Source organism: Trematomus bernacchii, unplaced genomic scaffold (assembly GCF_902827165.1).
Source record: "Trematomus bernacchii unplaced genomic scaffold, fTreBer1.1, whole genome shotgun sequence".
In the NCBI taxonomy this organism is placed as follows: domain Eukaryota; kingdom Metazoa; phylum Chordata; class Actinopteri; order Perciformes; family Nototheniidae; genus Trematomus; species Trematomus bernacchii.
Window position 1 is genome coordinate 441,718 of NW_022987709.1, and position 24,295 is coordinate 466,012.

At 44.0% G+C, this 24,295-nt stretch overlaps 1 protein-coding gene across 1 annotated transcript; it reads left to right on the top strand.

The window, feature by feature from the left end:
• The first annotated feature begins 1,305 nt into the window (after nt 1–1,305).
• Nucleotides 1,306–23,275, top strand: LOC117491035 (tetratricopeptide repeat protein 39C-like). The gene is made up of 14 exons (XM_034140853.1): nt 1,306–1,860; nt 4,324–4,372; nt 6,150–6,278; nt 7,049–7,163; nt 8,050–8,410; nt 11,192–11,360; nt 19,706–19,799; nt 19,892–19,999; nt 20,091–20,200; nt 20,302–20,425; nt 20,528–20,625; nt 20,722–20,826; nt 20,925–20,963; nt 21,089–23,275. The coding sequence occupies exons 1-14, from the start codon at nt 1,631–1,633 to the stop codon at nt 21,176–21,178; spliced, it is 1,821 nt and encodes a 606-aa protein (XP_033996744.1). The 5' UTR covers nt 1,306–1,630; the 3' UTR covers nt 21,179–23,275.
• The last annotated feature ends 1,020 nt before the right edge of the window (nt 23,276–24,295 follow it).

The window sequence follows — 24,295 nt, forward strand, 5'->3', positions numbered from 1 at the left end:
GCCAGTGGAGCTGGTTCTTCCACCAGCTCACCTCTCTGTCCCTCATCATGAACACAGGCTGTAGCTGTGTATCTGAACTCAGACTTGCGTCCTCATCATTCTCTTCATCTTGCACTAAGCTGCTGATAGTGCTGCATGGAAAGATAAGCAGAAAAGACAATATGGAGCACAGAGTTCAGGTAATTACGTCTTGTAGTTTTAGATATATTTATATACTATTTAGGTTAGGGTTAGGGTCGCGTACACGTGGGCGTATTTTGTAGGGGGCGTACTTTGAGCTGTGCCAACTCTTTGGGCATCGGTTCACGACGCTGTTTGGACCGTTCAATGTCATCACCAAGGCAAGGAAACCCAACGGTTTTTAAATCTGGGTACTTCTGTGTCATCCCTTTCCAACACAGCATCAGCAGGTGCAGAGCTTGGAAGTATAGGGACATCACAAGCACTTACACTGAGAGGACAAATAGACAAATCACTGTATGTCTTGTCAACGCTGATCCCCTTGTCCAACTCAGAGCCAAAAGAAGAACCAACATGTGCCGAGGTCATTAAAGGCTACAACGGACCAGGAGTTGTCTGACAAAAGGGAAATCACAAACTGGTGGCAAACAGTCAGCGGTGGAAGAAGTACTCAGATATTGTACCTAAGTAAAAGTACTGCATTAGAAAAGTAAAAGCTATAAGCATCAAATGTACTTAACAAAGTAAACAAGTATAAGTAAAACTGGTTTTAATATCATAATCATGTATCAGATTACTGGATTATGATTATTGATGCATTAATGTATCACAGCTAAGTGGAGATCAGTTACTTTGAATACCGCTGGATATCTTAACCCGTCGTTGTATCATAAATTATGTATGAGTTTATTTATGATTTGGAGCTAATCATTTGAATCTATTAAGTTACTAGCTAAAGCTGTCAGATACATAGAGGAAACAGAACACTATTGGCTCCCAAAAATGCTTCAAAGTAAGAGCATATACTCAAAAATAATAATTCAAATAATAATAGTAATAATAATTTGTATTTATATAGCACTTTTTAAGGTAAAATAGGAAAGACTTATTGAGATTTATCTCAAGAAATGCAACGAAAATGATTGCCCAACATTTCCTTTAAAAATGTGTTTTAATGTGAATCGTGATACTGTATACACGGACGGATGGAGCTGTGTTGATTCTGTACATCTGTCGGTCACCGTGTGCCCGCAGGGGGATGGAGGGATGGAGGGATGGAGGGATGGAGGCTGGCAGGATGCAGCTTCAGCTCAGCCTCCCCATCCCTCCATCTCCATCCTGTCACGGTGCTGTGCGTTATGACGCGGGGCTGCATTACGTGAGACTGTCGACTCAGCACCGGATCTTGCTTATGTAACGCTGCTGCAGGAGGAGAGGAGCGGAGGACTGACGGATGGCTAATTTACTGACAAATAACGGCGAGTTGGCTGATGTCTGAGCGGCTGCCGGCGGAGAGAACAATGCTGAGTGTAGGTCGCCGGGCCGCAGTGTGAGAGCCGGGTCTTGGCACCAGGGGCCTGTCCCTCCGCACAGTCTGCAGCCTGCGGAACATTCTGCTTTTTCTGCAGATGCGAGGTTGAATTGGTCTCCTTTCTGCAGGAATAAACCAATGCGGGTTTGTTTTAGAGGAGAAACGCCTTCACATTCTGATCCTCACCATCCTTTCTGTACTGATCCAGCGGACAGCGCTGTGATAAACATGGCGGGTCCGGAGCAGTGCCAGCAGCAGGTGGAGGAGCAGGCGGAGCACATAGATGATGCTGAGATGGCTCTGCAGGGCATCAACATGCTGCTCAACAACGGCTTCAAGGAGAGCGACGAGCTCTTCAGGAGATACAGGTAACACATGTTAATGACGGGGGGCAAACTCAGACCAGGGGCCACATACAGCCCACCCTGATCTCAAGTGGGCCAGACCAGTATCATAGCAGAAATAACCTATTAATAACTCAAACTCCAAATGTTTCCCTTTGTTTTAGTGCTGACAAGTACATTGTGAAAGATAGATAGATAGATAGATAGATAGATAGATAGATAGATAGATAGATAGATAGATAGATAGATAGATAGATAGATAGATAGATAGATAGATAGATAGATAGATAGATAGATAGCCTAGATAGATAGATAGATAGATAGATAGATAGATAGATAGATAGATAGATAGAGAGATATATAGAGAGAGAGAGAGAGAGAGAGAGAGAGAGAGAGAGAGAGAGAGAGAGAGAGAGAGAGAGAGAGAGAGAGAGAGATAGATATAGATAGATAGATATAGATAGATAGATCCTTTGTTAATCCCAAACTGGGAAATGATTTTGTATCAGCAGTCCAGTCAATCTACAATAATTACAAAATTACCTAAAAAATATAATAAAATGCAACTAAAATAAATGTAAACATAATTTCTTTTTATAAACAATACATACATATTCTCAGTAATAAAATACCTATATTCAGGAGTATCTAACCATTATACAAATGTCAGAATAAATAAAAGTACCCTCTAATAGACCAATATACTAAGGGGACAGAACAATGTAAACATAGTGTACTACATACATTAACACAATCGTGCACAGTAGCTTTGAATTAAAAGTAGGCTGTATCCTGTGAGGTAGTGTAAGTAGGCTCAAGATGTATGTTCAGTATGTGCAAAGTGTTCATTTAAAAAAAAAATTGTATTTAGCCTTTATTTATACAGGTGTAAAATCTCATTGAGACACAAGGTCTCATTTGCAAGAGAGACCTGTCAAATGATCATGAGAGGGAGAACCTGGACACGCTGAGGGGGGGGGGGGGGGGGGGGGTGCTGTACAGGGGGATGGCTGTTGGCAGGGATCACTTCCTGTACCTGTCCTTACTATCCTTTTCCAAAATATATGGAACAACCTGAATTTCTTTAGAATAATAGGTGCAATTTCAACAATTGTATTCCTCAGTTTATAATGTCCACATGTGCATTACAATGTACAGATGAGTGTATCTACAAAGGCACAAGACATTTAGTCAGCAGTATCTGGGGCTGAGCAATGTAGTATTTTACTTTACGATCAAAGCAACTTGTCAAGATCTAGAAATGATTTTACATTCATTTTTACATCTGTGTAGTAAAAAACACACCAGCATAAAGTGGGAACTATTAAGAAGACGTTTAAGCTATCCTCCTGCCTTGTACATGTATAACATGTATGCAGGCCCTATGTTTGACACCCCTGTGTTGCAGTATGTTGCAGGTCCAAAAAGATAGGCTACAGGAACAATGTAATAAGTGGTACTTCAAGGTGGAGCACATGAATAACCGTTCAAACATTGCTCCATGGAACAGATAACAGCATGAATGATTCAATGAATGGTCATTAGGTGTTACATGTTAAAGCCTGTTCCTCATGAGTGAGGCTTCCAGGTGTCTGTCTCCCCTTCAAAGTGCTTCTCAAATGTTTCGCCACCATCATAAAGAGCATATACAGTCTGTAACCACAAGTATTTATAAATATGTGTGGCTATTTGTTAAGCTAATGGTTACTTTGAGCATCTATTTATGAAAACACATTTATATTTTGTATTTTTAAATGTTATAGTCTGTAAAATGTGTAAATACAGTATTGACATTTTAATCTTAGTGCCGTCTCATTGCTGCAACCTCTGCTTTTATCAGTGCTTTTATTTATTTGTGTCTATTTCTATTACTGCAGTGAGCGATGCCAAGGAAATGTCATTATACCGTATATGTATGATGAGAATAAAGATATTCTGATTCAGATAGATATGTCCATTGAAATCATTTGACATAGTCTATTATCTACATTTCTATAGTCAAGAGAAATGTTTAAGAAAGATAATGTAATACATACTAAAAACATCTGCAGATTCTAAAAAAGAATCCATCATCTATTATATATTCAAAATTGTAATACTATTTGAACTATGACACCTTGGCAGAGCCCAACTTGAGCAACCCTGCTGTAGACCCTCTGGTTGAATGCACAGATGATCCATCATGGAGACCACTCATTGCTCTCTGCACCTTTGACAAGAATATAGCTTACACCTATTTGCTGCTTTTTCTAACCCTGTCTTGGACTCAGAGATCTTAAATGATTACTTCCCTGCACCAGACGGATATTTTTTTATTGCAAATATTGATTCTGTCAAACAAACAGATTGTAGTCCGACCCCTGACCTCAGTCATGACAGCTGAACAGGAGCCCTGTGGCTCCTTTCATATACTTACATTTCTCAACAGAGTATTCAATTCAGTTGGTGTTGTCTTCTGGATCTCTCCTCTCTCTCCTCTCTGTGTAGGACCCACAGCCCACTGATGAGCTTCGGGGCCAGTTTCGTCAGTTTCCTGGTGAGTTTCCTCTCAGTTGGTGACAAAATGATCAAATGAAAGGCCAGAGGAATCACAAAAACAAAACAGTATAATAAAAAATATCGGATGTTAAAATGGATGTTGAAAAATGATTTGTAATGAACTGGTAACTGATGTTTTGGCTAGGCCAAATCTTATCTTGCTTTCTTTTGGGTACACACTATTTTTCTTTATGAACACCATTCATTTTTGTAACAACAAAACCTTTAATAAAAACCATTTCAGCATTTCAGTTAGTATATTGGCTTATGTAATGTCCCCTCCAAAATGAATGCAAAAGGAGAACAAATTACACTAATGAAAATAATGATTATATTTGGTACATCAGCATAGCATATAGTAAGATTTATAGTTTATGAAGAAAAACTCCAAGAATCACCGTGGATAACCCAATCTGTCAAAGTGTTTGCTACCATTGTCACCACGGACTTCCTCTCTGCTGCTTTCCCACATTAACATAATGGATGCATCACAACAGCACACACACACACACACACACACACACACACACACACACACACACACACACACACACACACACACATACACACACACACACACACACACACACACACACACACACACACACACACACATACACACACACACACACACACACACACACACACACACACACACACACACACACACACACACACACACACTCTCTCTGTCGCCTCGTGATGACCCACACACACAAAAACACATCATGAATCCAGAGATGATGTCATCCTCGGTCCCCAGATAGTAATTGGCCCTGAAGGCTGTGGGGGTGTGACCAGACGTGCACAGGGATATTCAGTTAATGCAGCGTACATGGAGAGAATGCCTGAATAACACAAGAAAAATGTTGACATTGTCACTCATATATCTCTACATTCTGCACCTTGTATACGTGACTATGTCCTCACTCATTAATGGTTCTAAAAGGTTTTAGTAAAAAATGATTCTGGCATTATGTGCAGCATCTCTCTGACTCCAACACACAGCTGTACAGATGTGGCTGTGTTCCTCTGTTCATTGTGATGCAGAAAGAGCCCTTTGTCCTTTTCAAGACTGTTACATAACACTCCTCTCCTCCTTTAACAGGACCTCTGTTTGTAAACCAGCTCAAGCATAGCTCTGTTCAACAAGACCAAATGTTCTATCCCCACATAGGTGTTTTAATATCTGGATAACAATATCTATCACAATAGCATACCAATAGTGTTTGTCTGGCAATGCAATACATTCATCTATTTTCTTATTTCCTGCTGTAAACTGACAATGTTTAAATGGGTTAAGTCAACTGTTTCATGTAACTATACCAGGGTATTCCTATACGCAGAATTGTTGGGTGATGAAAATCTGGCACACTGCTGTACTTAGCATCACACATGATAATCCTCCATCATTCTGCAGAGAGCCGCGTCCTGGGCTGTGTCTGTGTTAACAGAGCGTTCAATAAACCGGATCGTGAGATAGATGAAAGTTGCCTGTTGGAGTCCGCTTTGTTCACTGCATTAAAATCAGTCGTAATATAAAGTGTGATGTAAAAACAAAAACAAAATCTTAAAATGATACTCCATCAAAATATTTGACATCAGATTTTCTGAGAAACTTGAGTTAGCATATGCTTGATATGTGATTTCATCACAACATGATTTTATTGAAAGATGTAATTGATGCTGCATTATCGCCCAGAATAAAAATGCAGTACATTGTTTCTTCTTAAAGATATATTAGAACCAAACCTCTTCGTTGCATTGTGATTCAGAACGCCATGATGACATTTGAGGAGGAGAAGATGCAGACGGCCTGCGACGACCTGAGGACCACGGAGAAGCTGTGTGAGAGCGACAGCGCCGGGGTCATCGAGACAATCAGGAACAAGATTAAAAAGAGTGTAAGCTCAAAAAATAAATATAATATATAGACATTACACATGGCATTAAGACACCTTCACAGCAAACTGTTGTGTCTGCAGCATCAGGACAGTTTCATCCCATCAGACTATCTGTTTACATCTCACATATGTATCTATTATTACAATTAGCAGTATTTTGATTTCACTGTACAGCATTTCACATTACATTGTATTTTCAGCTCATCTTATTCTATTTGACTTAGAGTTACCTTCTCCTGCATCACTCAGTTGCCCATTCGTCTTGCTACATTCTCTTGTGCTATTTTCTTTCTACTTTGTTTCTTCTTGCACTATTTGTATTTGGTTTTTTTTCTTTTCTTTTATGTCTTATACATATTTATGTTGCATTGTTGGAGGAGCCTGTGAGGTTTTTCATTGCATAACTACACTGTATCTGTGCATATGACAATGACGCTGTTTGAACCTTTGAACTTTGAACCTTAAAACTAAACTTTGTCAAAGTTGAGGGGCAAGAACACCAATTGAGGTTTTCCACGTCGCTTGCCGCCACAGCAGGCTGCTGTTCAGATAACAAGGTTTATATCCTCTGCATCATGCCTAATGCAGGCAGCGGTGAGATCATACCAAGCCCACTCACAGATTCAATTATTGCTTCTGTGAAATGTAATCAGCAGACTGAGTGAGGAGTGTGGGGGCCCCGGGTCATTCAGGAAACCCTGCCAGCCTCTGGGTAAAGTGGCAGGGGGGTGTAATACTGCATATTGTGTGTGTGTGTGTGTGTGTTGCAGATGGACTCACAGAGGTCGGGCGTGGTGGTGGTGGACCGCCTGCAGAGACAGATCATCGTTGCTGACTGTCAGGTGTACCTCGCCGTGCTCTCCTTCGTCAAGCAGGAACTCTCAGGTGATCAAATCAAACAGACCAGAGAGTGTGAGCTTAAAAGAACAGTTTTTTGTGGGGGTTATATGAATAACTTCTCCATATTCAGTAAATGACCAATAGTAAAGAACGGTTGACACGCCCCCAGTTTGAAGAACCACAGACTGTATTAATAAATAATCAAGTGATGAAACTGATAACTTGCAATATACTGTTAATAACTGAAACGATTAATTACATTTGTACATGAGTATGTGTACTACTCCAGTGGTTCCCAACCGGAGGTACGGGGACCTGTAGGGGTACTTGCAGGGATTGCAGGGGGTCTGTAGAAAAATAAGGGAATGCAATTTATTTCCACACAAAAAACATTTTTAAATAAGCCTGGTGTCGGTGGTCTAGTTCTGCTTCCGCAAGTAACAGTTCCTCCCGGGATGGTGTTGATTGTAACACCACTGTAGTTCGTGTTCACACTGTGGCGCCGCGCATAGCAATTAGCTTACATTAGCTGCAAAGTGGCGGTAAGAATGGATGCATGATTAGCCAGGGATAAACATACAGCCGGCGGTACCGTCGCTGCTGAACCGGGTTTAGGAGGGCGGCCAAGACCTGGAATATAATCATATGAAGCCATCCCTGCAGCGGCACCAGAACACCAAACACAACAGGAGTGTGGGTAAAAAGTTGGGTTAAATACAATTACAAAGGGTTTAATACAAGACAGATGAGTGAGGGGGTTCTTATGGAATGGTGACCAGCTCAAGGGACAAAAAAGGTTGGTAACCACTGGACTATTCGACCAATAGTTAGCAAGCTATCCTTTGCTTATTAGCACCTATGAAAGGTTAGAGATCACCTAAATTGGTTTAATCACATCAATTATTCTAAAGTTTATTGTTTCCACTTCCAGCTTATATCAAAGGAGGCTGGATTCTCCGTAAGGCGTGGAAGATGTACAACAAGTGCCACAGTGACATCAGCCAGCTGCAGGCGGGCAGTGAGCGGAGGTCCTCCCTTCACCAGGAGCCCCTCACCACGGACAACGCCAACCACAACGCCCCAGTGGAGAGCTACGTGACGGCCGAGGCCCTGGACCGGCTCAAGGGCTCCGTCAGCTTCGGCTACGGCCTCTTCCACCTGTGCATCTCCATGGTACCGCCTCACCTGCTCAAGATCATCAACCTGCTGGGTTTCCCCGGCGACCGTCACCAGGGCCTGTCCTCCCTCATGTATGCAAGCGAGAGCAAGGACATGAAGGCACCACTCGCTACGTGAGTAAACTTCCTTTGAATTATTATTCCGTTTTTATAACAGAGACACAGCATTGGTAATGAAAACCATAATACATTTTACCATCAAACTTCCCCAGTTCATTTATTATATTAAGACAATTATTAAACTTTTATCATGTTTAAATATGCAAACGAGGAATTATCTTATGAAATATGTGATTATTATTATACATTTCCACAAACATTAAAGGAGAGGTGTCATGCTTTTCCGGTTATTACCCGTCCCCTTGTGTGTTATGAAGGTTTTTATGCATGTAAACGGTGTGCAGAGTCAAAACCCTCAAAGTACACCCTGTAGCGAGTAAAACTCTAACACAGAAAATACCTCCCCAAAACGCCTCGTTGGAAATACGTCATTGTCCATTTGATTCTTCCGGGACGGCATGATGTCATGCCGTACCCGGAACGAAATGGACCAATCCGTGGAGCCGTTACGTTACGTCCGCGGAGCCGTTACGTTAAGCCCCCGCTGATTGGTCCAAATTGACCAATCCACGGACATCCTCACACACACATCTGTGTGCAGGGAGCAGGCAGCTCAGCTGATTTCTCCTCCCTGGCTGCAGGCTGATAACAGACAGTTGGGATCGCGGCGAAATTCTCTCTGCAGACCTGTTGCAGCCATTTTCTGTGTTGACAATCAGTGTATTATTTTCTTATTAATTTAGATCTTAATATATTCTTTCCATTTATGTATTAGTACCGAATTAAATATTCGGAGGAAAACTTTGATTTACTGTGAGCTACACCTGTTATATAAGGAAGGGGTGGGACTGAGCGTGACGTGGAAATCGTCTCCAGCAATGAACGGGGAATCGGAACAGTCTTTGACCTCACGTTACACTGATAATTTTGTTTATTTTGTTTGTTTAAATATATGGAAGCAAATAAATCGGCCAAGGAAGGCAAAGAAATCAGCGCCTACAGAGCTTTATTTGGATGGTTTTTAACGTGTGAGTCAAGAAGCGGATCCCTGTTGACGTGGCACAGTTTTAGATATCCCACAAGAATGGGCCACGACAAGACCCATTCTCACAGCGTTTATCAACCTTTTTCTTACTCAATATCAAGACACACTTATTGTTTTTACTTCGACTGTGACTTTGTGTGTGCTCAGCATGAGTTTGGCTGTGTTTGGCTGTGTATCGCTAACAAGGAAACAACACCTCCACGGAGCTCAGCGCGATTCACAACGTCCCGACCAATCAGAGCACACTGTGCTCACAGGGAGGCTGGGGGCTGGAGCTATTGGAGCTACAACGAGCCGTTAAAGGCAGAGAGTGAAATTCAGTGAATACAAGTAGTTTACAGAGATGCTGTATGAGAAACCAATGTGAGTTTGGAAAAATGCACAGTATAAATCTATTCTAGTAGACCTCAACAATGGAATTATGATCAGTGGAAATGGCCATGACACCTCTCCTTTAAACTGACCTTTGGATGAAGCATGGTTCAAAATTATTGTTTTATTTTGTTGCCATATTACAGGAGGAGCTTTCAGAATCATTGTGTCACTCCAAAAATCTGAAAATCATAAATCGCCATGTTTTCAAGGAATATAAGTGAATATAAATCAGGCTATTAACAAGATTTAACCAAACCCCTCAACAGAATAACGATATGAATGAGTGGAGATTTCTGTTTTTCAGTTTTTCTACTCTTAGTATTAGAAGAAGCTTATTTTAGGAAACAGTCCTTAAAAATATGGATTGTAACACATACTGGTTAAAATGTTAAAATATAAGGCATTATCTAACGCTTACTTTTCAAAAATTGCACCTAAATATGTATTTTGATTTTGGTAAGCAATATATCCCAGACCAGCAGCATATTATAACCGGGAACCTTGATCACTAGATCCTGGGAACTTTTAGTATGAATTAAATCATGTTTTAAATCGTGTTTCTCAGTGCTGTTGCCTTGTAACTCTTTAAAATGAATGTTCACTTGTAACCCATTACAATATATCATGGAACATCACTCAAATTAGACATCATAATTTGTAAACTAGGAATATATTTTTTTAATACAATAATTATGCTAATCCTGGCCCCCATAATAGCAACCCTCTGTGAGCATCTCTGATAACCTTTTGATTCCACTGCTGCTGGATATGCTAATATATTTTAATAAGGGTATGTCTGTGATTCACATGTGAAGAGGGCATGGACATGGTTCACTTACTAATGTGTGACCTTCAACCTGCCATCATCTGCTGTTCCAAGGACAGGGAGGGGACAGGGACAGATAACGGTTTGGGCCTGATCTTCAAACTGTAAACTAAACTTTGATGGCAGTTCTCAAGTATATATTAATTGGTCTTTTAATCTTCATTATTAGTTTATTTGTATTTCTTTATTATTATCGTACCTTTTACCTCCCTGTGTCCGTTGAACTGTTATATTTTGCTCTTATGCTGCATGTGTGCAAAAAGGTTTTACCGTCTGACCTGAAGTGAACTTCTTGTTCTCTGTTTTAATTTGTGATGTGTGCCATGTTACGAAAGCACTTTGAGCTGCACTAGGTGTATGACAAATACTACACATATAAAACTTAATTATTATAATTTGTAAACATGTTCATGCTCACATGCCTACGTTTATACATACCTGCAAAACATTTCATGCCTTTATAAGTAAATACAACTAACAGTGCTCTGTCACATTTACCTTTCATTTATTCAGTGTATTACAGATTCTGATAGAGCTGCAGATCTCAGTTTTCTGACTGACTGAGTGGTTTTCCTCTTGTGTTGCTCAGGTTGGCCCTCTTGTGGTACCACACAGTAGTGCTGCCCTTCTTTGCTCTGGATGGCTCCGCCACACATGAGGGGCTGCTGGAAGCCAAAGCAATTCTGCAGAGGAAGTCTGTGGTTTACCCCAACTCATCTCTCTTCATGTTCTTTAAAGGACGAGTTCACAGGCTAGAGGTATGTGCAGCAGACTCTATCAAACCTCATTGAAGTGATTTATTTTTGTATGCAATGTTAGACAAAGACATTCGATGGGAAATAGAAAGACATTTTTTATTATAGAAGAATCTGAAAAGAGTCCTCAGAAGCCCTTAGAGGCGGCAGTCATTCATTTTAAAGCTAAATAGCTTTCTCTTTCATGTTTATGACTTATATTAGTACCAGGTAATAATCGCAAATCTGTGTACACAGGTAGAAAACGTTTGGGCAGGTGAAATTATCTTTGTCTGGATTAAGCACTTTTTATTGTCTTTGTCTCTTTTAACCCGCGTTTATTGTGCCCCTCTTATAAAATAACTGGCCACAGCCTGCCCCGCCCCCCCCCCCCCCCCCCCCAGTAAAATTGGTCTAGAACCGCCACTGCCTCCGATTCTGAAAAGTGAAGCTTGTGGAAGAGCCCTAAACTTGCATTCTCATTAATGGCCAGTGGGGGGCAAATCTTCTGGTTACAAGAGGTCTGATTGTATATAGACGTCTATAAAAAAAAGGAACCTTTTCCTAATGAGTTTGTAGTCATACTAGTTTCAAGTCTTCCTAAATACAACATGTTGTTGTATATGTAATCTTTGGTCGCATTTTGAGTAAAATAGATTATAAAGAGCGTATGCTTAGGGTGTGGCTACCTTGTGATTGACAGGTCGCTACCACACGTCGTTGTCCTGTTTGGGTATTTTTGTTTCATAACGGAAACGTAGGGTTACGTATGATAACCCATGTTATATTAACACAGCGGAGCCCTCTACTGGACTCTGTGGGTACTCCCCCATATCCTATCTATGCACGCATTCTTTCACTGAGACTTCCCTACCCGTAGCCGGCCCCTGGGTGGGCCTACCTGAATGCGCGCGCATCCACCGCATAAAAGGCGACCTCGCCCGCTCACTGCTATCCCTTTACTTTCTCTTCAGCTGAGCAGCATAGGGCAGCAGTGCTCCATAAGTAGAGGGCTCCGCTGTGCTTATATAACATGGGTTACCATCAGTGTTGGGCAAGTTACTTTTAAAAAGTAACTAGTAATAGTTAAAGTTACTGCTCTCAAAAAAGTAACTAGTTACTTTATTAGTTACTAAATTATAAAAGTAACTAGTAACAAGTTACTTTACTTTACTTTAAAAATAATAACAATAAAAGTTTTTTTATTAGTTTTTGTGTTGTTGGAAAAGGTCTTTCTGCACTGTGGCCCTGCTTTCACTGGTATTTTGCTGACTAGTTCTCTGAAGGCAACAGACTCGACCGTTGCGATGGGCAGCATGTCCTCAACAACATACCTGGCAATCAATCTGTTTAGTTGACTCTGGGTGACATGTGGCGATTTAAAAAAATCGTTTTTTGGCTGTTTAGATGGTGTTGCTCCATCTGGGTCACTGCCGGTGGTTGAGACGGTGGGGTCTTTGGCGACTAGTTTTATAGCCCCATGTACATTAGTTAGGTGCTTCAGGAGATTGGCATTGCTGTTATTCGATGTGGACAATGCTTTCTGTCCTGCACACAGTTTACATTTGACCGTAATATTTTTTGCATCCTTTATCCCCACAAATTGAAAATAGTGGTAATATCTCCAAGTTGTAAATGCGCTGCTGCTCTCGCTGATACTTGCATCTGCCATTGTGTGTGTGTGTGCTGGTGGTGGGCGTTGCCGTGTATGTGTGTTAGCAAGTGTTTGTGTGTCTGTGTATTTTCCCCATAAGGAAAGACCCGCCCAACTCTGTCTCTGATTGGCTTACCCTGAAATGTTACCCCGCGTTAACCAATCATCACTCCTCTCTGGTCACTTTCACTTTTCCATGGTTGTGAGAGGACATCACTGTATTCGCCTGTAAGTTACATCCGCACGGAGATTCGGTTCAGTTGGACCACATAATGTAACCCATTTAAATCACAGTAACTATAACGGCGTTACTGAATGGGAATAGGTAACTAGTAACGTTATTAGTTACCGCAAAAGGTAGTTGCATTACAGTAACGCGTTAGTTTGTAACGCGTTAGTCCCAACACTGGTTACCATACGTAACCCTACGTTATATCTCTCACAGGCTCTCCCCGACGTATACCCGCTCTGCTGTCCCGCGAGAGTACCGGGGCCCCGGAAACGTAAGCACATTACGTCCGGGGAGGGGGTCAGATGCCCACTGACCCACAGCCCCCCTCTCTCTCCTCACCAGTGCTGCGTTGCCCAGAGCAAGCACAGACGATGAAAAGGAGCCAGACATGTCCAAGAGATAAAACTTAATGAAGGGACCTGGTGTTGACCAAGATGCCGCCGTGCATATGTCCTCCACACTTACGCCATTAAATAAGGCTGTTGATACAGCCACGGCTCGTGTAGAGTGTGCACGGACTCCCGTGGGGAAGGCTCTCCCCGCCTGTCCGTAGGCATGTGCAATGCATTCGCAAAGCCAGCCTGCCAGGCGTTTCTTGGACAGAGCTTTTCCAGTTACCCCACCGCCGAAACACACAAACAGCTGTTCTGTGTGTCCAAGGGCAGCCGTGCGCTCTACATAACATGCTAGCGCACGCACCGGGCAGAGGAGGTGCAATTTAGCCTCCCTCACCCCACTATGGGGGGGGAGATTAAAACCCCCCAACTGGATAGCCCTCGACCTGAACGTACTCCTTAGGCTCTTAGGCACAAAGGAGGGGTTCGGTCTGAGTGTCGCCCCGCTTTGGTCACCCCGGATGTTTAAACAATTCGGGTGCACCGATAAAGCAGTTAACTCAGACACTCTTTTGGCTGACGTTAAGGCAAGTAGCAACGCTGTCTTCCATGACAGTACTTTCATGGAAGAGAGCTCTAGAGGCTCAAATGGTCCTGTGACCCGAGCCTCGAGCACCAGCGGCAGGTCCCATTGCGGGGCAGAGGCGCACACCACTGGGCGCAGTCTGCGAACCCCCCGCAAAAACCGCAACATCAGCGGCTGGGCAAAAACTGACCTGCCGTCAAACCCATGGCAGGACGAGATGGCTGCTGCATACACTTTCACCGTGGAATGAGCAAGCCCTCTGTCCACCAACAACTGTAAGTACGACAAAATAGATCCCAATTTACAAGATAGGGGCTCTATTTTTCGCTCCTCACACCATCGCCGGAATCCCAGCCACTTTGGCCTGTAACAGGCTGTGGTGGATCCCGCTCTAGCTGCCTGGATAGACTGAATCACACTATCAGACAATCCCTCCCGCCTCAGCCTCTCCCCCTCAGGAGCCAAGCCTGGAGAGGATGGCCCAGCGTGGGTAACGCCCCGATTGCACCTGCCTCCTGGGAGATCACCCCCCAAACTTGGGGAAGCGCCCAGGGCTGGCCCACCTTCATCTGTGTCATCTCCACGAGTACCACAGCGCCCCTGCGCGATCCGGCGCTACTAAGATGACTGACAGACGCTCCCGCCTCACTCTCCCCAGGAGAGGGAGAATGAGACGTAACGGTGGAAAGGCATAAAGCAGCTTCTTTGGCCATGGCTCGTGTGCAAACGCGTCCACCCCCAAAGGCGGGTCGTCGCTCAGAGCCATGGAGAACCACAGGGCGCAGTGGGTGTTGCGCCGGCTGGCAAACAGATCCACCTCTGCTGTCCCGAACCGGGCCCAGATCCGCTTCACCACCTCTGGGTGAAGCGCCCACTCGTCTAGCAGGGGTCCGCCCCTCGACATGAGGTCGTCCCCCCTGTTCTCCAGACCCGAAATGTGGAGGGCTCTCAGAGATAACATCACCTCTGCAGCCCACAACCACAATTTCTCCGCTATGGTCAACAGAGCGGCGGAGCGGACTCCGCCCTGTCTGTTGATATATGCCACTGTGGTGCTGTTGTCGCTCCTGATCATTACATGTTTCCCCTGGATTAAGGGTTTGAAATATTGGAGGACTAATACCACTGCCCGCAGCTCCAGGAGGTTGATGTGCCGCATCTCTGTTATGGCGCATTTCCACCATGGCGCGGAGCGCGGTTTAAGCGTGCCGTGTCGTGCCGTGCCCGTTTTTGGTTGCGCTTCCACTAGGCCTAGTTACGGCCCCGCCCGGCCCAGGGCCACTTTTTCACCTCTTTTCTGGCCCGACAAAATTGTGGTTCTATCGGGGCCAACAAACAGGGCTGAGTCGGGCTGAGTATGCTAAACTAGAGAGAGAATCGCTGGCAAGGAGGCAACAACTACAACAAGATGAACATATTTGACCGTGATTTAATTGTAATACACGTTTCAAAATGATGCCGAAGTAACAACATACTGATACCGGTTAGTAAAAACCATGAATTAATGCTTTGGCAAGTTTGCAGACAGACGGCAGGCGAAAAACCTTTTAAAATGCATGTTTTCTAGATGGAGATTGGCTAAGCTAACTCAATATATGCTCCGACCGTCCACACTCACAACAACGGCCTATACAGACATAAATAAAGCAGCGACTGTACTCGCCATGACACAGACAGTCTGTGGTTTGTACTTGTTTAACTTTTGTCGAGTTTCTGAACATATATAAGGAGCTGTGAGCTCTGAGTGCTAACAGCTAACGGCTGTGTTGTTTTTCTGGGGTTCTCATTGAAGATGACGTCACGGCTCCGCCTACACTGCGTTACTATAGTAACTACCCCAGTTCCTAAACTGTAATGGAAGCGCAGCATGAAGTGAGCCGGCCCTGTTAAGGCCCAACGCGGCCAAGCAGTACCGAGCGTGGCCGAGGCCGACCGTGTGGTGGAAATGCGCCATTAGAGACCAGCGCCCACCTATAGCTCTCCCCAGGCAGGTCCCTCCCCATCCCGTTCCGGATGCATCCGTGAACACTGAGATGTGGGAGATCACCCGTCCCAGCGGGGACCCCCTCCGGAGGTGGTCCGGGGACCCCCAAAACCGGAGGTTGCCCTCCACCGAGGGGGGGATGGTCACCAGCCGCCGTTTGTGACTCTTGAGATCTACACACAGGCTGGAGAACCACCTCTGCAGGCGGCGCATATGCAATAACCCCAGCGGGACCACAACGTGAGCCGCTGCCATGAGACCCAGGGTCCGCATAACAGTTAAAGCCGTCACTGTTGCCCCCTGTCGCAGTCTGCAAACTGCCTGTAGCAAGGATGCCTGTCTGCTCTCTGACAGGGTGGCGCGTAGCCTGCCTGCATCGAGCACCACTCCCAGATACAATACCTGTTGTTGAGGCATGGGGGCGCTCTTCTTCCAATTGATCGCAAATCCTAACTCGGTTAGATGTAGGATCAATTGAGCCGTATAACACATTGCCCGTTCCCTGGAGCTGGCCATAACTATGAGGTCGTCCAGGTAAAAGAAAACTCTCATGCCCCGGCTGCGCAGCGGCTGGAGTGCTATCTCCACGCACTTGCTGAATGTGCGCAGGGACAGGGAGTAGCCGAACGGCAGCCTGTTGTACTCGTAGGCCACCCCCTGGAAGGCAAAACGTAAATACTTTCTGTGTTTCGGAGCAATTCCGACATGAAAGTAGGCGTCCTTCAGGTCGATGGTTGTAAACCAGTCGCCTGGCTGCACCAGTTCCAATAACCGTTTCACAGTCAACATCTGGAACGTTTTGCGTACAATGTGGAGATTCAAACCACAGAGATCCAGGATGGGCCTGAATTCGCCTGTTTTCTTGGGCACCAGGAAATACAGAGAATAATGCCCCTTCTCTCTGTCCCGTGTGCGCACAACAGACACCACCTGTTTTCGCACCAAGGTCTGAACCTCTGCTGAGAGAAAACCTATCTCCCTTCGGGATGATAGCTTTGCCTCTCTTATGCCTGCAAACGGGGGAGGGATGCTGGAAAACTCGAGTGAGTAACCCTGTTTCAGCGTCCTGTCCATCCACTCCGTTAACATGCATCTGCGTTTCCACTCCCTGTAACACTGTGTCAGGGGATGTGCCATCAATTGTGGGGCCCCAGCAATAAAGCTGTGATATTCCCTGATGACCCGTCCCGTGAAGGGAACATTTGCCCATGGGGGGTCGACACGGAAAGGGCCGACTCTCTACTGAGGTCTTTGAACGCAGCATGGCGCACTCCCTCGGGAGCGTGCGCTCCGCCATGATGTTTTCACCCGAACAGTGAAAAACATCAAGTGGAGTCTTCAGACTTGGCATTAATTGTTTCCTAACCCTGTTACGCCTGCCATAATGTCTCTGTACCCGCATAGCGCGGTTTATCACTCTCACCCGCGTATGCGCACTAGCTGCCTCCTTTACTGGAGTTACAACCTGGGCAGCGAGTGGGGAAACTGTACTGACAACATTACGTGGCTGTGTGGGTGTGTGGAAAGCAGAGACACTCAAACTGGAATACAATTTATCACTTTTATTGGAAAAGGATGATGTCACAACAAAAGGATCATAGAGGGAGGAGGCAGGGTTTGCCCTCGCGTCCTGGCCGGAGAATTCCCCTCTCCCTGCCGAGACGCTTCCTCCCGCCGCCAGTCAACTCCTGGAGGATGGAGCTCCCCACCCGGTACCCCTCCGCTGTGGTGGCACCGGAGTGCGGACCGGAGGAGGAGCACGACGGATTCTGTCGGCCTGTCCCTGCGGGGGTCGGTACCGACCCAGCACCTCGAGATGGACCGCGGAGGCAGAGGGCGTTTTCGGGACTCTCACCCGACGCCTCTCTCTCCGTCTTACCACCGCTGGACGCACTCCCCCTTGCGGAGGGGCCTGAAGATGAGCCAGCGGCAACATGCGGCTGAGCTGAGCCTTCTCCACCTCCAGGCGGTTGAAGCGCTGAGTGACCGAGGCTATCGATCCAAAAAGCCCTCCCGTAGCAACGGGGGCCCCAAGGAGATCATCTCGGTCCTTTTTAGCCAGGGCGGTCAAATCTAACCACACGTGACGCGAAGCCACGGTGGTCAGGGCCATCACCCGACCGGCTGCGGTAGCCATACCGTGGACCAGATTATTCATCTGGCCCACGCAGCGGTCCGAATAATCACTCCCGTCCTCAGACGGGGGGGCGGGAGTGTCCTGCTGATGGGGAATCAGCGACACTCCCAACACACCCAGATTATTGGCCGCCGCCGCCATCTGCACCCCGAGCTTGAATATCTTATCGAGATACTCAAGCATCTCTCGCTCACGCGGCAGCGGGGGCAGGGGCCTTCTCCCCTCTGCCCACCCAGCTGCCTGCGGAAGCAGATGCGCCGCTAGGCTATCCTCCAGCGGGGGCACACCGGAACACTCCGTGTCTGAGTGGCCCTCCACCTTGAGGATTCCTGCCCAAGTAGCCACCGTAGCCTTCGTTTTCAGTGGCTGCCGCCACTTGGCTTCCACACACCGCCAGATGTCCGGCAGAGGGGGTGAAACGAAGGCCGGCTGTGCTGGACGGCCCGTGCCGTAGAAGCCCTGCCGCAGTCGGCTCATCGGCCTCGGAGGTATCGGTGGGGGAAGCGGCAAGCCTGCCCGCTCCGCCGCCATAGCCATTACCGCCGAGAAGTCCTGACGAGCCGACCTCTGCTGATGGCCTCTGCTGAGGTGTCATCATCGTCGTCCTCTCCGATGCCTGGACCCGTCCGGGCTGCTGGGATGGCGAAGACGAAGGGCACTCCCTGCACGAGGTCCTCTATCTCCACCACGTCGAGCTCTGGGTCCTCCACCGGTGAGACGTAACACCCCTCGAACATCGCCACTCTGTGCAGTCGACTGGATCGGGTCAACATCCGACAGGCGCTGCAGACTGCCGATGGAGGCAGGTTAGCTGCGGCGTGGTCAGACCCCAGACACTCGATACATCGAGTATGGGGATCATCACTCCCGATAGAACCCGGACACGAAGGACACGGGCGCTTCTCAGATGAGTCCATATTCGATTGTCTGACGAAACTTTTCCTTGATCTTTTTCTATTCTGTATATCTCTCGCTCAGTTACTCAATAGCTGCTTAGCTGAAAGAGAAAGGGATAGCAGTGAGCGGGCGAGATCGCCTTTTATGCGATGGATGCACGTGCATTCAGGTAGGCCCGCCCAGGGGCCGGCTACAGGTAGGGAAGTCTCAGTGAAAGAATGCGTGCATAGATAGGATATGGGGGAGTACCCATAGAGTCCAGTAGAGGGCGGAGCCTGTGAGAGATATAACGTCTTCAGAGTGTGTTTTTTAGTTTATGATAAATTGTAAAATGTTGGTTGCCTTTTCTGGCCAAAATCAGTATTAAAACAAAAAAGAGAAGGTTTTTTTACAAACGAAAAAGTAAAACATGCATGTCAGATGGCTCATTAACTCACCAACATCTAATCCACCATCTATTTGTATTCCTCCATTACTCAACACATGCATGTCGTGTGTGTCCAACACAACCTCTGCTGATGTGTGCTCTCTCCTTTGTCCACAGTGCCATATCAACAGTGCTTTGGCCTGTTTCCATGATGCATTAGAGCTTGCATCAGACCAAAGAGAGATCCAGCATGTGTGTCTCTATGAGATTGGTATGTGTTTATATGTTAGGTTAGTTGTGACATACTGGCCACTAAGCATAGATCACAGCGAGGGATTAATTGTACTCTTATTTTTGTTTCAGGTTGGTGTAGCATGATAGAGATGAATTTTGAAGATGCATACAGAGCGTTTGAGAGGCTGAAGGATGAGTCGCGTTGGTCCCAGTGCTACTATGCCTACTTGACCGGAGGTAAGCCTGTCCCACCATAACATAAGCTTACACTGCTGGGATATGTATACTCTGTACTGTATGTTATCTTGTATTCTTTGTGTTTTTCCAGTTTGTCAGGGTGCTTCAGGTGACCTGGATGGAGCCAGCAGTGTTTTCAAAGATGTGCAGAAGCTGTTCAAGAGAAAAAACAACCAGATAGAGCAGTTTGCAGTCAAAAGAGTGAGTTTTGCTGCAGATTTAGCCTTTTTCCCCCTCTTTTTCCAAGGTCATCACAAGTGTGTCACAAAAGTTTTCCTTCTCTCTCCGGTGCCTATCTGCAGGCTGAGAGATTGAGAAAGATCTCTCCCACCAGAGAGCTATGCATCCTCGGTGTAATTGAAGTGCTGTATCTGTGGAAAGCACTTCAAAACTGCTCCTCATCTAAACTGCAGATAATGAATCAAGGTAAATGTAAACTTCATGTTGTATAGCAGTAAAAGTGAGCTGCAGCTGGATGTCGAAGAAGTTCTTTTTACCCCTGTGTTATTTCTCTGTATTTCTGTTCAGTGTTGCAGAGTTTAGATGAGGCTTCCTGCAGGGGCCTGAAACACCTTCTTCTTGGTGCTGTTCACAAATGTCATGGAAATATGAGGGATGCTGTTCAGGTATCAGTCGGCATTAAGCACTGAATGACTTTGCAGTTATTCTACACTTTGAATGTTTCTCAGCTCACTCTTCTTTCCATTTGATCTGTCATCCAGTCGTTCCAGCTGGCTGCAAGAGATGAGTATGGACGACAGATCAACTCTTATGTTCAGCCATATGCCGTCTATGAGCTTGGATGCATACTCCTTGCCAAACAGGAGGTCAGTCTTCTACTCACAGCATTCACATTTGTATTCAGACTGTAATGATGTGACTACATGCACAGTTATAACCTGGTCCTTTCTATATTACAATCCAGACTGTTGGAAAGGGGAGGTCATTTCTACTTCAAGCTAAGGTAAAATATCGACACAGCAATATTCTAATTTAGAATTAATTTGTTTATTAAAATGTTAGAAATATATTACATGTAAGAGGTGTCTAATAACATGTTTTATCTATTCATCCATTTATCTATCTTAGGAGGACTTTACGGGCTATGACTTTGAGAACAGGCTTCATGTCCGCATCCATTCAGCCCTGGCTACTCTGAAGGAAGTTGTGCCTCAATAACTCCAGCATGGATAGCTGCAATGGCTAAAGCTATGCTGATAGCTTTTTACACCAAGTTTTAAGCCAATCAAAATGACTGTATCACAACCCGGTGAACAGACTCTTTTTCATTCTTAAAGTATTTGGGGAAATACATTTGTTTGTAATCTTACCCAGTCAGATTGATATGAAGTGTGATCTCTGTACATTTTGTACAGAAATAGCTAGGTGTGTTCATGCTAGCTTAGAAAGAAAGAGGAAAAGGCTAGCCAAGCTATGGCTAGCAAGTTAAAAACTAAACCTAAAACTTAAACTAGACAATTATACCGGTACAGAATATATTTTAAGCCAGCAAGGTAGTCACCAATACATTTTGTGGATGGATTGCCTTCCGCTACATAGACAAGATGGCTCCCATCGAGGATGTGAAGTGTCTAGCGCTCCGCACTTAACGTTAGGAGCTCAAGAACAGACACAAAACTCAAATTTAGACACAGGGCTCATTTTTGTATGTTTGTCTTATACTGTGTTCAAACACAGAATGCTCTGTATAAAAAGACGTCTTAAGGGTTTTTCAAAGGGGATTTTTTCTCAGTCTGGCCAAGCTAATTAGCTAGCGGTTTCCCCTTGCTTTAAGACCTAGTGCTTAACCAGGCTGTTTCTGAACAGGACACACAGAGATTGCATTGATATAGACACTGGGCCCAGCAACAAACAAGCACATTAACCCACAATTGTAACTGTTTCTTTAATTGTTTCCAACCTAATGTATTAGCTACAGCTAGTAAAATGTTTTCTCATTAGCTTGTGTATGAAGAGGAATTCACTATTGCCTCCCCCTCCCTTCAGTGAGAAATTCAGAACATAAAAGTACATTTTTTATGAGATGATATTTCCCTAAATATCAACTTCACAATGACTGGTGAATGTGACTAACTTAATCACATATCATGAAAAGGATAAGGGAAATAACAGTCAAATTGAATATTTGATTTTAAATATTAATTTAAAGGACTCCATACTCCATGGGTTGATCATTTTTCGTCAATAATTTCCACTGCTTTTCCAAATTCAATTATCAGACAGCTGGTCATATTGCAAAATAATGTTGGGTCATTTCACAAAGGGGCCACTTAGTATATTCATTGTGGGATAAAATCACAAACCATATAGAAAAAATATGGTACTGTGGGAATACTTCACTAGTCACCTAAAAACAAATAATTGAAGTACTTAGATGTCATACCTTTATAGTTATTGAGGAATCACCACACTTAGTTTTTTTATGTGAAAACAGTGGGCATTGGTCCTGTGCACTATGCATGGTATGGCAGGGTAACAGTGGCTATAAGACTGTATTGAAGTCAGATGTACCCGTATATCCATCCATGCAAATACATGTATACGGTATTATAACACAGTACACTCTGTACTGTAATGTTACCATTTAAAGGTGCTGTTAAATGTCAGCCTAATTAACATATATTACTAGTGAATTTATTTTAATAGTGTTTTAGTAGTACAAGCTTTTGAAATGGTCCATAATAGTGACAATTTTATTTATAATACAACAGAAGTAATACTTTTGCAAATGTTATTTACAGCGGGACAGACTGCAGTGTTGTGATAAAGCTGAAAAGTATGATTTAGAATTTGGCAAAGAATAATATTTCTGTGTTAAGAGTGATTTTAATAACCTTTCTCAACAGAGTTTCACACTGTACATACTAATCATTATGTGCAGGTTATTGCCTTTTGTCATTATTCGTCAGGCTAGCAATATGAGAAAAATAATCTTACAGTCATTCACAAAGGCTTTCAACAATTAATATCTGTTTTTCATCCCATGTTCAAAGTTGTAGACATTTGTTTTACTAATGCCGAGCTGTCACCCCCTGTGGCTGTAATGGATGTAAACTGTGGTAAATGTGGATTTGACCGCTGTGCAAGTGGTCAGTGCGAACGTAACGGTGAAATGTCAGTAACATACCAAATACTTCTGTCACTTCAATTATATTTCCTTTTGTCATGGGATTATGTTGAATTTGATTGTACATGTCAGGATGATGATGTTCCAATGTGTCAATGAACTCAATAAACTCCATTAACCTCGCCAAATATGTGCTGTCTTTCTTTGCCTCTGAGATACATTTTCTGTTGAAATTGCACTTATGACAGTTGATGTTATTTCAAATGTGTCAGGGTTACACAATATTATAGGTTTCGTTTTTTAGCCTCTTAGTCCTTTTCTTTCTTTTTGTAAATGTTTTGTTTCACTTGTTTTGGTCTTTCGGCTGTCAATTTGTATCTCTGTGTGGTTGATTTTTGTTTCTTGGTCATCCCTTTCTTCGCTTGGGGGTTGTTTTGCCCGTTTTTATAGTCCCTTTGTGGTCTCTTTGCAGCTGTTTTGCGGCAATACTCTGTCCTCCTTTAGTTATCTTTCCATAAAACGACCAATGAGGCAAATGCTCTGAGCTAATGATAAGACAGAGGTTTTATTGTACCTCTGGAAAGTGGTTTCATGTTTTCTTACCTTGTAACATTGTACCAATCTACGGTGTCCATTTGTTTTTATTCCACCAGAGGGAGCTTATCTCACAGACAACATCCCACACTTTGGTTCTGATGACAGCAGGACGAAACATTGACTAAGAATACATATACTCAAGTATTTACAAAAATGTTTGGGGTATTTGTGCTCCACATTTTATTTTATGAATTCTAATCCATTTTATTTCAGAGGGAAATATTTTACTTTTTACTTAAATTTCCATCACTTTATTTGACCACTTGTACATGATATGTCTAGAGTTATACTATTAAATACAAACATTACTTATTGTGATTATACCAAACAATGACAGAGCAGTATGGTAAGTAGTTAAAATTAGCTTTACCTTTGCCAGCTGCCACAATAAAGTTACGGCTACACATTAATGCATCAATAATTATAATTATATTTAATATTTTATTTGGGAAATGGGCCATAATGATGTATAATCAGTACATTTACTTTATATATGGAGATATTGTAATAACCAATTATTAAGTTAAAATGTTTAATAATAATAATTATAATAATCCCAATAATAGTCCATAAAATGTCATTAATTAAAAAAATTAATGACATTTAATTTT